At 42.0% G+C, this 15,789-nt stretch overlaps 1 protein-coding gene across 1 annotated transcript in view; it reads left to right on the top strand.

Moving 5' to 3' along the window:
- The window catches only part of KCNK10 (potassium two pore domain channel subfamily K member 10), a 96,373-nt gene that overhangs the window by 29,091 nt on the left and 51,493 nt on the right, over positions 1-15,789 (top strand). The window contains exon 2 of the mRNA XM_077820393.1: positions 7,994-8,316. Within this exon, the coding sequence (XP_077676519.1) occupies positions 7,994-8,316 (323 nt within the window). The remainder of the gene's footprint in view (positions 1-7,993; positions 8,317-15,789) is intronic.

The following is a 15,789-nucleotide window of genomic DNA, read 5'->3' as shown; positions in this document are numbered from 1 at the left end:
CCAGTATAGTGTGTGTGTGGATTCATCATTGCTTTCAATGAGGCAGATTAATTCACCCTCAATATGATTTAACAAACATTGCCCTGGGAAAAGTCCATTCTGATAGTGGTTTATTTTGAAATACAATAGGGGATTAACAGAACTGGGATTTTGTTTTGCATTTTCTAATACCCTGTTCTTGTGCAATACGTTTGTCTTATAATAAAAAAATAGTATTGCAGAGCCACTTGTAATGCCTGTGAAATGAATTCATTTATTCCTATGTAGACAACCAAACATATAAGTAGAGCTGGTAGCAACACCTATGTTGAGGTTCCTTGACATTCCAAGACCATATTTTCAGTTGCTTATAACTTTGTCAGCCTTAAATTGTTGAGGCTGAAATTTTCCATAGGGGGTAGCTGCCTTATGCTGAACTTTTTTGGGAAGTGTCTCCTGAAATGGGTGAGCCCTATCTGAGAATGAGGTGAGGGGAAAAATACATATTTTCTATTTTTAAAAAGAAGAAACAATCCATGGCCCCAGCATTCTTCCAGTGGTTTCATTGAGAAGCTTTGAAGCAGGGACTTGGAATTTGTCAAGATGAGTTGCCCTGGTGTCAGGGATATGCTCTGTGAACATTCACCCAAATTTGATCAAGTTATAAGTTTCTGAAAAATTGCAGTTCACACATGCTCCATTCCTCCATAAGTCCTGTTTGCTGACTGGACTGCACCACCCTTGCAGTGTCACTCCAGTCCAGGGCTGCAGGGGCTGAGTAGGACATTCTTTATAATTGCTCCTCGTGACTGCAAGGGGCCACTGTGATGTCGGGCACCAGAACTGAGATAATGGACCAACTTCTGTTGGTGAGAGAGACAAGCTTTCGAGCCACACAGAGCTCTTCTTCAGATCCTTCAAGCTCTGTGTGGCTCGAAGGCTTGTCTCTCTCACTAAATAAGCAAGGTCTCCCATCACTCTGACAGATCTTAGGAGACAGACCAGTCCTTGCTTGCAGACAGCCCCCCAACCTGAAGCAAATACTCACCAGCAACCACACACCCACACAACAAAAACACTAATCCAGGAACCTATCCTTGCAACAAAGCCCATTGCCAACTGTGTCCACATATCTAATCAGGGGACACCATCATAGGGCCTAATCACATCAGCCACACTATCAGAGGCTCGTTCACCTGTACGTCTACCAATGTGATATATGCCATCATGTGCCAGCAATGCCCCTCTGCCATGTACATTGGCCAAACTGGACAGTCTCTACGTAAAAGAATAAATGGACACAAATCAGATGTCAAGAATTATAACATTCAAAAACCAGTCGGAGAACACTTCAATCTCTCTGGTCACACGATTACAGACCTAAAAGTGGCAATTCTTCAATAAAAAAGCTTCAAAAACAGACTCCAACGAGAGACTGCTGAATTGGAATTAATTTGCAAATGGGACACCATTAACTTAGGCTTGAATAAAGACTGGGAGTGGATGTGTCATTATACAAAGTAAAACTATTTTCCCATGTTTATTTCCCCCCCTACTGTTCCGCACATATTCTTGCTGGAAATGGCCCACCTTGATTATCACTACAAAAGCTTTTTTTTTTCCTCTCCTGCTGGTAATAGCTTACCTTACCTGATCACTCTCATTACAGTGTGTATGGTAACACCCATTGTTTCATGTTCTCTGTGTATATAAATCTCCCCACTGTATTTTCCACTTGCATGCATCCGATGAAGTGAGCTGTAGCCCACGAAGCTTATGCTCAAATAAATTGGTTAGTCTCTAAGGTGCCACAAGTACTCCTTTTCTTTTTGCGGATACAGATTAATATGGCTGCTACTCTGAAGGCTGAGATAACGTATCTCTTGTACGCTCAATGCTCCCCTTCTGGCATCCAGAGAACTAAGGTCTATGGGACCTGTGCGATGGATATAAAAATGCTGAGTACTCTGAAAAAATCAGGCTTCTCACATGGGGAACTTGAAATTAGTTGACATTTTTGGCCTTACTTTCTGTGCCTCTGTTCCCCAAGAGTAAATGGGAATAAAGCCACAGCACCCCACAGTAGTGTTGGGAAGATAAATTCTTTGATGTTTATATAGGACTCAGATACTACGATCAGAGCATCATAGAAAAAAAACCATGGGGAAATTAATAATTCTGTATCCAGTGCAGGGTTTGGATGATGTGCTGAAAGTAGTACATGGGACCAAACACTGAATGATGTAGATAAAGAGAACTATTGAATGGCTACCCATTCAATGAGCACCATTTATCCTATACACTGAACAATCCTATGGAAAAAACAGTACGTGCTTATGTAATCAAAGACTGTATCATAATACATATGCAGAGGCAACCTTAAGTCGGGCACTTCCTAACTTTTGAGCGCTTGACTTTGCAACCTTAATGTTCTTTTAGCATAGTTGTAGTTGATGTAATGTTTAACTACAATGCACTGTTTCAGAGTAACAGCCGTGTTAGTCTGTATTCGCAAAAAGAAAAGGAGTACTTGTGGCACCTTAGAGACTAACCAATTTATTTGAGCATGAGCTTTCGTGAGCTACAGCTCACTTCATCGGATGCATACCGTGGAAACTGCAGCAGACTTTATATATACACAGAGAATATGAAACAATACCTCCTCCCACTCCACTGTCCTGCTGGTAATAGCTTATCTAAAGTGATCATCAGGTTAGGCCATTTCCAGCACAAATCCAGGTTTTCTCACCCTCCACCCCCCCACACAAATTCACTCTCCTGCTGGTGATAGCCCATCCAAAGTGATAACTCTTTACACAATGTGCATGATAATCAAATTGGGCCATTTCCTGCACAAATCCAGGTTCTCTCACTGGAGGGGGGTGAGGGAGTGAGAGAACCTGGATTTGTGCTGGAAATGGCCTAACCTGATGATCACTTTAGATAAGCTATTACCAGCAGGACAGTGGGGTGGGAGGAGGTATTGTTTCATATTCTCTGTGTACATATAAAGTCTGCTGCAGTTTCCACGGTATGCATCCGATGAAGTGAGCTGTAGCTCACGAAAGCTCATGCTCAAATAAATTGGTTAGTCTCTAAGGTGCCACAAGTACTCCTTTTCTTTTTACAATGCACTGATTTTTATATCTGTTAAATGGATTCATGTAGATCAGAGGTCCCCAAACTGTGGGGTGTTCCCCCCTCAGGGGGCATGGAGGAACATTCAGGGGGGCACGGCTGGGCCCGGACTAGCTCCCATGATGGGCGGGGAGGGAACGCCACCCAGCCCTGCTCTGCCACCAGCTCTGCTCCAGCCGCGCCCAGCTCTGCTCCTAGCTGCAGCCCTGGCTCCTGGCCCTGTGCCCATCTCCACTCTCAGCCCGGTCCCAACCCCCAGCCTCGGGCCCCGGCCAGGGCTCCACTCCCAGCCCTGCCCCCAGACTTGGATCCCAAAAGCAGCCTCGCCCGCAGCCTTGCCCGCAGCTGTGCCCCCAGCCTTGGCTCCCTTACCCCTATCCATTGCCTCCCTCCTGGAGGGCGTGGACCAGGGTTAGGGGGGAGTGTGACCCTGAAAAGTTTGGGGACCACTGGTTTAGATCATCAATCAATGAGATATCAAATAGTTCAACTGAGATGGTTTTATTAAGTCATATTGTTCTAACTAAAGATCGCTTAGCACAAATACAGAAAGTGGGAGGTCAAGATTGCTCTAACTTACTCTGCCAGGGATGCAAATTGCAGTGGTCACTGTTCCAGATTGGTTATTTCATGTTTTATTTTTGGTTTTTATACTCTACATTTACTTCTTTCTAGAACGTGCAGTTAGCTATACACCTAGCATCATCCAATCACCATCAAATGTCATCCTTGCAGTCAACAGTCTAGAGCAGTGGTTCCCAGACTTGTTCCATCGCTTGTGCAGGGAAAGCCCCTGGAGGGCCGGGCCGGTTTGTTTACCTGCCGCGTCTGCAGGTTCGGCCAATCGCGGCTCCCACTGGCTGTGGTTCACTGCTCCAGGCCAATGGGAGCTGCTGGAAGCGGCGCAGGCCGAGGGACGTACTGGCCACCGCTTCCAGCAGCTCCCATTGGCCTGGAGCAGCGAACCACGGCCACTGGGAGCCGCCATCGGCTGAACCTGCGGATGCAGCAGATAAACAAACTGGCCCGGCCCACCAGGGGCTTTCCCTGCACAAGCAGCAGAACAAGTTTGGGAACCACTGGACTAGAGTCTAGCCAGCATTGGTTCCACTATGCCCTAATACGCTCCAAGTTTCCAACATTTAAAATGTCATAACAGCTGTGGCCTATTCAATAACCACACTATATTGTGTGGCTAGCTGTGTAACACCTTTTTATCAGTTGTTTCATTTTGCCCTTTGCAGTTGGAACACCCTGTGCATCTTCAAGACTTATTCCTTTCTTGTGGTTTTTATAGTCGAGCCAATCACAAGCACAAAAAGAACCTTAAACTGCTGTAAAAATCAGTTATGCCATAGATCCCCTTCCATTTCTTTTAGGCCGGGGTACGTGCTGCATAAGTTTAATATGCTCAAAGCCAAATATATCTCTTGTTTCCCTTGACACAACCATGAGGGATGCTGGGAGCTCTCCATCTGGCAACATTCCTTTCCAATGATCTGTGTAAACCTCATGGCCAGTTTCTGTTACTAAAGATCCCATGTCACCTTTTTGGATGAATGAGGGTGAAAATCTTAATTTCCCAGTTAAATTCCAGTTTGGGTAATTGTGTGGTAATTGTAAATGGAATTTGCTGTTTCAAGTGGGTATGGAATTCTTCACTTTCCTAAACTGTTTTGTAGTGCTGCTGTGTATTGTTAAACTACCTCTCCATTTAATTCCAGAGGTGATTGTATTTTAGTAAAACTCAGCATTTTTACAGCCCTTTATATACTGAAAGTACCATGTCGGCACTAATTCCCATAACATCCTTGTGACGTAGAAAGAGTAATCATTATTATTCCCATTTTACAGATGGGAAACTGAGACTGAAAGGCGAAATGACTTGCCTCAAAATATAGGGAGGTTGCAGTAGAGCTGGGATTAGAATTCAGGCCTTGACTCCCCACATTATGTTCATGCCAACAAATCCTTGGGATGTGGGGGAAAGTAGAGAGAGGATTAGTGACAGAAAAGCTACTTTCCTTCTGATTCCTGGGTGCAAGCTGGTTTCATGTGCTAGTTCAGTATTAAATTTACATGTGAAGAGAACTACATTCAGTAGGTTTCTGTAGTATGTTGGTCATTCTGCAGGTGGAGGATCCATCCCCAAAGTAATGCTTAAGAAAGTACCTGTTTTAGGAAAAAAATTGATTTTTAGTAGACAGCAATTTCTTTAAATTATTCTGTACCCACAAATTGTTCTTCTCCTGGGAGAGAATTGTAACCCATTGTCTAGTTAATGGTGTAATCACGCTGGTATGTTCAAATTGTATGTAGTCAGCCACTTCACAATACTGCTTCCCCATAGATGCAGTAAACATCGAAGTGTAGTTCTCAATTTGAAGACGCTAAGGTACTTGGAGGGTAAAGGCAGCCTTGGTTTAGCACCAGAGACTATATTTTTGTCATCTAGTTTCATTTCATTTGCGACTTAAACCAGTAGTTCTCAACCAGGGGTACGCAGAGGTCTTCCAGGGTGTACAATACAGCAGTTCATCTAGATATTTGTCTAGTTTTCCAGCAGGCTACATAAAAATCACTAGCAAAGTTACAAACTCAAATTTCATACAGACAATGACTTGTTTATACTGTTCTATGTACTATACACTGAAATGTAAGTACAACCTTTATATTCCATTTGATTTATTTTATAATTGTATGGTAAAAATGAGTCAGCAATTTTTCAGTAATAGTGTACTGGGACACTTTTCGTATTTTTATGCCTGATTTTATAAGCAAGTATTTTTTAAGTGAGGTGAAACTTGGGTACGCAAGACAAATCAGACTCCTTAAAGGGTACATCAGTCTGGAAAGGTTGAGAGCCCCTGAAAAACCAATGAGGTCTCAAAGTGATTATGGAGTAATGATAGTAGCCCCATAGTTAAGGTTGCAGCAGAGGTTCTGTTTAAAATGAATCTAGTACCCTCTCCTAAACCGATATGATATGCTATATGTACAGTCAGATCAGCTTGAAAAGTAGCATGACAGTTCAAAGGCCTAGGTAGCCCTATTCTGAGGGCTTAAGCAGGATTTAAGTGACACATAGGCCTTGTGCTGACTCTCTGCATGATGGTGAATTTCACCCTTCATGAACAGTAAATGTCTGGCACTGAACACTGGATGAAGCATGTTTCATGCTAAAATCTTTAAAGCTCCCAGGGTTCACGAACACTTTCACAAAAACCCAGTGGCTTTCTGAGTACTTATGAATCATACGGTCCCACAAATCATAGTAAATCAAACTCAGCCTTTTGATTTGTCAAGATGTTTGAAAAGAAATGTTTCACTAATCTACCAGGTCTAGTTCTAACCACTTCTGGTCACTAATGACTCCACAATAATAATTATTAATAAAAAATTAATAATAAGTTATAATTAATTATGTAAGAATAGGATGCTAATTCCAGTGTTCTGACAAAACTCCATTTTGTGTGATTTACATTCTGCCAACTTAAAATACCTGTTGGTGTTCTAACTGGATAAACACTTCTCCACTTCTTTCCTAAATTGTTGCATCAGCTGGTGTGTCCTTAGAAGTAGTGGGTGAAATGATCTCTGTGAATAGTTTGTATAAATATGTGAAATGCTGAGGGATCCTTTGAGGGAAGGTGTCCCTTCATTTTGAGATTATCATTACAATGTAACAAGGTTCTTCTGTGTATCTTGGACATAATATTTTACAAAATTATATGTGCAGATACATAAAGATCCCGGCCATGCTTTCAATTAGAGATTTTATTTTTTAATGAGGCTTGGAAGGATTAGATTTTTATTGGTAAATGTTGATAAAGGTCGATTGCACCATACATACAAAAACTGATGAAAATATATTTCCAATGATGAAAATCAGAATTTTACAGATAGGCAAAGTTTAAAAAAAATGCAGTTTGAGAACTTATTAACATTTGATTTTAGGATATTAACTCTGTATATTTTGACATATGATGTTGATAACTTGTGCTTTAAAGGACTTTTTGAATGTCAGAGTCTATTGTCATTAAGTAATTATTTCCTGCAACTGTGAAAATGTTTTTGGATGTTTTTCTACATTTTCAAATATACTGATTTCAATTATAACACAGAATACAAAGTGTAGAATGCTCACTTTATATTATTTTTTTATTACAAACATTTGCACTGTAAGAAAGATAAATAAAAGAAATAGTATTTTTCAATTCACCTCATACAAGTCCACTCCGTCCTACTTCTCACTCAGCCAATCGCTAACACAAACAAGTTTGTTTACATTTACGGGAGATAATGCTGCCCACTTCTTATTTACGTCGCCAGAAAATGAGAACAGGCGTTTGCATGGGACATTTGTAGCTGGCATTGCAAGGTAATTACATGCCAGATATGCTAAACATTTGTATGCCTCTTCATGCTTCGACTTGTAGGCTTTAAAGTTTAACATTGCTTTTGTTTTTGAGTGCAGTTATGTAAAGAAAAATCTACATTTGTAAGTTGCATTTTCACGATAAAGAGACTGCACTACAGTACTTGTATGAGGTGAATTCAAAAATACTATTATCTTTCTTACAGTGCAAATATTTGTAATAAAAATAATATAAAGTGAGCACTGTACATTTTGTAATCTGTGTTGTAATTGAAATCAATATATTTGAAAATGTAGAAAAACAGCAAAAATATTTATAATTAATTTAAATTGGTATTCTACTGTTCAACAGTGTGATTAAAACTGTGATTAATCACAACTATTTTTTAAATCTTGCAATTAATTGTGATTATTTTTTAATTGTTTGACAGCCCTAATATATATTAAAAATCAATTTCTACCAAACCTATTTTTAACATCCTTTGTTTTGCATTTCAGTGGCTGTTCCCTCAGCCATGCCAGCTTCTGAGCCCAAGACTAACGGGCACCATCCAGCTCCACGACTCTCTGTTTCTTCCCGGACCACTGTGGTCGCCACCATGGAAACCACCTCCCAGGGCTTGCAGACAGTCATGAAGTGGAAAACGGTGGTGGCCATCTTTGTTGTGGTTGTAGCTTACCTGGTAACTGGAGGTCTTGTCTTCCGTGCCCTGGAGCAGCCTTTCGAAAGCAGCCAGAAAAATACGATAGCCTCAGAGAAGGCGGATTTCCTTCGGGAGCATATTTGTGTGACCCCACTGGAGCTGGAGACTCTGATTCAGGTGAGACATGTGAGGAAGACAGCAACTCACGGTGAAGGAGGAAACTTTTTTTTTTTGAGCCTCTTCCTGGAAGTTCTGAGAAATGAGCTTAATATTTCATTGCTAAGTCCAGACCACAGGGTGACTGGAGGGCTCAGGGGGATTGGCAGTGAGGTAGGGCGCATTCCAGCTTGCAGTCTCTGGTTTGAATCCAACCCAAATGGGTAGTGACAGAAATTATCACCTGAGAGCTGTTTGGTGGCCTGTGTGAAATGAATTGGTCTCATTCCAGGTTCCACTCAAGAAGTGTTGGTATTGCCAACATTCACCATCCCAACTGGCAGCCTCAACAGAGGGCTCAAAGACCAAATGGGTATAAGGACTTGATAATCCTCTTTAGCTGGTGCCTCCCAGTCAAGATATTGTGAAAAGGTCTGCATTGCTGCTGGCTGTGCGGTACATGTTCCTGTTTGCAGTGCTTCTAATCTGGCAGCTTTCACCAATGCTGAATTCACATTAAAGCATCATTTATTTGTTGTTAGGCCTATGCACACTAACGTAAGAACATTTACGGCTTGACTGATAAAGCTGGGGTTCATTAATAAGATGACTATTCATTTAATAAATGAGTCATAAATAAATCATACACCAAAAGTCCAGAATTCTTGTAGTGAAAATCTGTTTTGATGAGGAAGATTAGAATTTCACTTCAGAAGAGTGACAACACTTGCTTTATTCTACAGTAGTGTCGAGGGGGCCATATTCTGTGCTGGTGTAGATCATCTGAAGTCAGTGAGGATACACTGGGATTGAATTTGGCCTGATGTGTTTGGCATTTCAGTCTGAGAATGTTCTATCCCTATTTACTGGGAGCAGCTCAAATTGCAGCACTGAACCTCAATATTGAGGTACATGAGTGAGCTTTATTGATGAGGTCTGCAGTGCATAAGTATTCACACGCCAAAGCATACTCCCAACATTTCAAGTGGCTAACGTGGGACACAGCGCCACTTATGTCTGGCCCCTCTCCCCCTGCATAGCTAGAGACAGAGGTGTGTATGGGCCAAATTTGGTTGGCATTGTAATCTAGCACACTTTGTTGCAGTACCACTCAAATTTGGCCTGTGAGCCCCTCCATCTGCATCTATCGAGGGGTATGTCCTGAGTGGTGCTGCAATCCTGTGTGCCAGGTCACAATGCCACTTGGTTTTGGGGCCCTCTCAAACAGGGAGCCTGGAGACTCCAACCTCCCATCCCAAGTGCCCCCGAATGCAGAAATAGTCACTTCAACTGAGGTAGAGGGTTTAGGCATTCAAAGTGGGATAGTCCTGAAAAACCTGGGACTGTTGGGAGGTCTGCTCAAGTCCTGTCCTAACCTTCATTAGGCTCAGCGCAAAACCTGTGATGGATTTTGTGGCAGACAGCCTCTTTTTAGTTTCATAGAAATTTAGGTCAGAAGGGACTATTATGATCATCTAGTCTGACCTCCTGCACAACATAGGCCACAGAATTTCACCCACCACTCCTGCAAAAAACCTCACACCTATATCTGTGCTATTGAAGTCCTCAAATCATAGTTGTTCAGTGTTCTGACCTGGAGTCTGGAGAGGATGGCCCTAAAACATTGTAGGTGGATGTTCAGATCTATTCTCAAATGCAGTGCAAAATGTTTGCAAGCAAACTTGAAACTATTTTATACTCACCTGGAATGGAGTTTTGTGATGGATCCAGAACTGAAGCAAGAGGCTTGCTTAGGTTCACAAAACCTTTGCATGAAGCTGAACCCAATTCCTCCTGCCTGGTCAAACTGTTGAGAATCTCACAACTCAATAGTTCACAAGAGGAAACTATATATATTTTAAAAGTGTATAAATTTTGACATCTGGCAATTGCTTATCTTATATCTTGCTCTCGCAGAATTATGTTATACCCAACTGAGAAAAATGTAGCAACGTATATATTTTATACCATGAGATTAATTTAAGGCCTATATACATGTTACTGATGGACCTGACCATCAAATTGCAGATCTGAATTTGCATCTGCATCTTCCCAAAGCACAGTGTGTTCAGTTCTGGTGTTTTTCTTTATAAGAACATATGTACAGGCAGGAGTTCAGGATGAAGGTGGAACCTGGACTTGTATCTGAACTTTTCCAAGTTGAAAGCTTCTGGTCTGGGATTTTTGCTCTGATCCATTTCTAATACACATCATGTGAGGGCTACTGAGGTCAACATTTCCTGCTATTCTTGAGGTGCAATAAATAATGGAGCAGTTCTAGGAATGAATATTAAAGCAAGAAATTTGTGTGCTGTATGTGTGAAAGTCAATGATGAAAGATATGCAAAGTTCTTGTTTTTCTAACAAACACTTTTTCCTGCCTATTAGAAATTCTATCTCAACAGGATGCTAAAGACTGCTGCCTATAGAGTGCAACACCAGGATATTTCTTAATGTCATGTAGTCTGAACCAGGTTTCAGTTCTCAAGTGTACACAATATTTTGTCCTTTCTTTTACCTTAAAAGGTGGTGGCATTAATCTCATATACAGGCAGGTTGTGTCACTGCAAGTCAGATATTCTGAACAAACCTTATCTCTCATAAATTCAGTTTGTCCTCAGGCATTTCACTGGCTAACTGGGAATCATTTCTAAATAGTAAATTAAACAGGTTTAGCAGAGTGACATACTGAATAGCTTAAGGCCAGCTAGTGTAAAATATTAAAATGTATTTTCTCAATAAAGAAGCATTCTATTTGATTCTTATGAATGACTGGGAATAGGTAAGCATGGCTCACAGCTGTGGTGAAATATGATGATACATTATAAAGCTGCACTTGTAACTGAGCTGAGTGTAAGAACACAAAACAGTGTTTCAGATTATTGTCAAGGGGTTAACATTTTTGCTTTCTACCTTTTATGTTGATTTTAAAAAGTGACATCTTCCCTTGCTGGAACAATGGATTACTGCAGTGCATCAAGTGTTGGCCTGCCTGTGAGACCATGAGTTCAGAATAATGGAACTGATGGGGTAACCTCCTTGGGTCTTGGCGGTGTTACATGTCTTCATCTCAAAGCTACACTTAGGGGTGATGTTTATTATTAATTCAATTAGACTAACTTCATTGTGTAGATGAATGCATAGATCATACTCCCTAGAGTTATAATGAGGACTCAGCTCTGAGCTACTGGAGTACATTCTCATGGAACAGATCCATAAGGGGAATGAAAGGGAGACTTTAACCATAGGCCAGGGTCTGTGCTCTTTCAAGCTGGAGTAGCCTTTGTTAGAAGGGGGAAGTAAGGAGAGGCTGTAGCGAGGAGATGAAGCCTGTGATGAGTTTGCAAGGTCAAACCTCTGACCTGAGCCCTAGGTCCTATGTCCCCTGGAAGGGTCTTGCCTTGGGAGGCAAAGCACAGAAGGAAAACACATGGCAGCTGCGTGGATCTAGGAGAACCTTGGTGTGGCTGAAAGGTGCTCTCCACACTGATCCCCTCTTCTGCATTCCAAAAACATTTGTATTATGGCACAAACACTACTTGTTTTATTGAGAGAGACCAGAGATGATCCCAGGCTGTGAAGTTCAGATGTGCAGGTGCTCAGATACGACTGATAAATGCAGTATAAATGTCTAGATGGGGGGAATCCAGATCCAAATAGCCTCAATAGCCTGGTCAGATATAGGGCTTTTGTTTCACCTGTTATAGAGACAGGGCCTGTCCATGAAATTCAGGGAAAGACGTGAACTTCTCAAAGTTTGTGTTTGCCAATGGCATTCAGTTCAGGCCTATCTCAAATACTGATGCCTGCTGCGGTACAGGGTACAGAACAGTTTCTCCTAGCAATAACTACATTGTCTCACTGCACAGCTGGTGTTATCCCAGTTTGCCTGAAGTGAAAGTTTGTAGTTTTGTCAGCACACAACTGCTTCTTAATATGAATATACTGCAGTGAAAATAACTCATTAATTAGTGCTTCATGCAATCTATGATCTGGCTTCAATGATATTATAAACTATTGTAAATATAGAGGAGTGAGGAATGGACAAAATCAGCTATTGCACTACTTTTTAATTGCAGCCCCTTCGGATGTGGGTACTTTCATTAGATTGATCTGAAATTGAATTTTGAGAGGAAAAAAGAAAGAAAAAGGTCTAATGTAGTAAAAAGAAAACAGACCTGACTGCCTCTGTTGAGTTTAGCTCTCTGATTCCCATTTGGATAAAGTGATATAAGATTCAACAAAAGATTAGACAATTATTTTAATAAAAATAAGATCTGCAATTACACTTGCTAGGGTAAAATCACCAGGATTACTAATCCTCATGGTTCAGGGCCTAAAATAATCAGTACCCTCTCTTTATAGTGTTGCACAATGTGAGTGCATTATGAGGAGGTTCCACCTGCTTCTGAAGTAGTAGGCATTACCCTTTGTTGGAGACAGAGTAGAAGACTAGATAGACGATAGGTGTATTTTGGCATGGTAATTCCTTTGGGCATGGTTACCAAGGCTGGGCTCCATAAAGTAATTTAGGTGTTGCAATGGCAGCATCATGGTCCCTAACTTTTAGGTGCCTAGAAAATCGCAGTAATACATCACTGTAATCCACAAAGTCTGAGTTAGGCTTCTAGGCTCCCTGTACAATGAATGGAGAGAGGCAACCAAGAGTGTGACCCACAAAAGCCACCATGCTAGGCTGGGAGCAGCTTAAGCCAGCCATTGGGAAATGCCCACTAGAGGGGTGTGTGCTAAGCCCTGCTCCTCTCTCAGAGATAGATGTCTAGCTGCAGGGAGGCACCTAGCCCTTTTAGCAATCCATGGACAGGACCCTGCCACCTGGAGCTTAGGCGGCAGATAGGCATCTAGATGCCTAGAGGGAAGCAACCATGTGCTTCCTCAAAGGCTGAATCATAGGTGCTTAGGCAACTTTTACCTTGAAAACTTAGGAGCCGAGTGAGTCTAAGCACCTACAGGGCTCAGCAGGGGTATTGTGGATTGCAGTGGAGTCAAAACTGGGATTTAGGTGCCTAAACCCGAGACTTAGGCACCTAAGACTGGGGTTTAGGTGCCTAAGTGCCTTTGTGGATCTGGGTCAAAGTCCACAGTTGGTTTTCACTCATTCGTCACCCAGTAAGATCCTCAGAATTTGATCCCATATAAGTAGGTGTGATGGTGGGTGACTACCTTAAGAGGTTGCCTGGATTTTTGATGGGTTGCTTTCTTCTCCGTGCTCCCTCAGAGTTTAATTGAGAAGCGTTGGTCATCATAGCCCAAATACACAGATCTGGGAACCAGGTCTTATTATAAGGGCCATTACTGACTAGGAAGGTAACAGGAAATAGTATGAGAACAGAGAGTAGGTAAGGAGGGAGGCTAGTCAGTAGTTACTGTCTGGGGCTCAACTATTTGCACTGCTGGGGTGTGCATTGAGTTTTTTTCCCCTAAAGAGCAGAATTAGTAAAGAAACTTTAAATGCTGTGGCCCAGATCCATAAAAGTCCTTAGGTGTTGCAATGCCTAAATTTTAGGCACCTAGAAAATCACAGGAACAACACTGCGATCCAGAAAGCCTGGCTAGGCTCCCTATATAACGAATGGAGAGGGATAGGCGCCATAGAATACAATCCACAAAAGCCAGCATCACAGGCAGGGAGCCACCTAAGCTAGTCCATGGGAGATTCTGACAACAGTAGGGATATTATACCCCCACCCCTCTCAAAGAGATAGGCACTTATCTCTGCTTGGTGATCCATGAATGGGAGCCCATCTCCTGGAGTCAGGTGGCTTAGCTTCCTAACCAGTTTCTTTCAGGAATGAATTAGACACCTGCCTCACTCAACGCAAAACAGACAGTGAAGGAGGATGTGGTGGTGACTGGAGCAGGGAACTGGGCCCTGGGTCACCCACCTCTCTGGTGGATGTCCAACTGAACACTAAACTATACACTCATTTTCTCTCTTTCATTATCTAGCCACCGTGAAATAGCTTCAACAGGAGAGATTAGAGGAGTCCTGTGCCAGAATATCCCACAGTTCAGTGGTTTGCACATGTGCCTCAGAGGAGAGAGAGCCCAATTCAAATCCTTTCTACCCTGTTAACAGAGAGGCAGAAATTGTACCTGGACCTTCCCCCATTGCAGGTGTTGTTCCTAACCCCTGGGTTATAAGTGCGGCTGTTTCCATATTTTGAATGGTCCCTGATTCAGTAGGCAGCCTTTGAACCCACCTACCAGATCAGGCCTCACACACAAGTTAGGTGGCTGAATGCTGATCTTCCCTGGTTTGTGAATTGCTCTGGGGCTTAGGCAGGAGATAGGCACTGAGACACTGAGAGGGAGGCAGTGGTGGGCGTGCCTGGAGACTGAAATCAAGGCACCAAGGGAACTTTTACTCTGAAAATTTAGGAACCGACAGGATTCGGCAGGAATTTTGTGGATTGCAGCAGAGTCAAAACTGGGACTTAGGTGCCTAAACCCGAGACTAAGTCTGGGATGTAGGCCCTGAAATATCTTTATAGATCTGGGCCTACCTGCCTGACAGGAGCACTGTTATTAGCCAACCTGTGCTGGCCCTTTGACAATAGACCAAAGAGAAATTGGATGACTTGAATGAGATGGAAGAAAAAAGCCCTAAACAGAGCAGAAAGAGGGACTTTTGAACAAAATACTGAAGGAGGTGTGAAAAGACTGGCCATACAGTATAGAAAAGCAATTGTAAACTTCTGAGAGTTGACTCTTTTGTGCATCCTGTATATGGAAACTATTTTCTGTACATGTCCTCATCTCCTTTCTGTTCCTATTCTTCACTTCTTAGATTACAAACTTTAGGAGAGACAAAAAGAAAGCTATTAGATTTCTCCAAATCACATGTGATCCATTTCCTATAAGAGTAAGGGGACAACATTCAGATAGATTTCTAATATTAGATTCTAAGTAGTGCTTGGGTTGTGAATTCTTGTGGGGAGGTCTGGTGCTAAAACACAGGATAAGAAGGCAAGAGATTTAAATTTAATTCCTGTTTCTATCACTGATATACTCTGTTTCCTTGGGAAAAGTCAAACATTTTGTCCTGCAGTCTCCCCATCTGTAAAATGTGTATAATAACACCCGGTTCAGTTCATAAATATTTGTCAAAAAAACCCACTTTGAAATTCCCAAATAGAAGATGCTGTAGAAGTGCAGAGTACTAGCAGCCAGAGTCAGCTCATGTTTGGAGGGCCTAACTAACCAGGAATGTCAGCTTTCATTCTAAAAGAAAATAACTTTCTAAAACTTTTTTCCTTGTGAAGAGTCTTGAAAATGTAGCAAGTGCAAACTGGTGACTGAGACAGAGAACTTGGAACTGATTGTTCCTGAAGATCAGACTCCTCACACTTGAAGTTTGGGCTGGCCTTCAAGTGCTCTTCACTTCTGATAATCAAGCCACTTACAGTATCTGGATGTCTAAAATATGGCCTTGGGGCCCAACCTTGGCATACATTTTTGAATATCTTGGAA

The sequence above is a fragment of the Eretmochelys imbricata genome, chromosome 6 (genome assembly GCF_965152235.1).
Source record: "Eretmochelys imbricata isolate rEreImb1 chromosome 6, rEreImb1.hap1, whole genome shotgun sequence".
Classification (NCBI taxonomy): domain Eukaryota; kingdom Metazoa; phylum Chordata; order Testudines; family Cheloniidae; genus Eretmochelys; species Eretmochelys imbricata.
The sequence above is the reverse complement of the archived record's forward strand: the minus strand, read 5'-3'. Positions and strand labels throughout refer to the sequence as shown.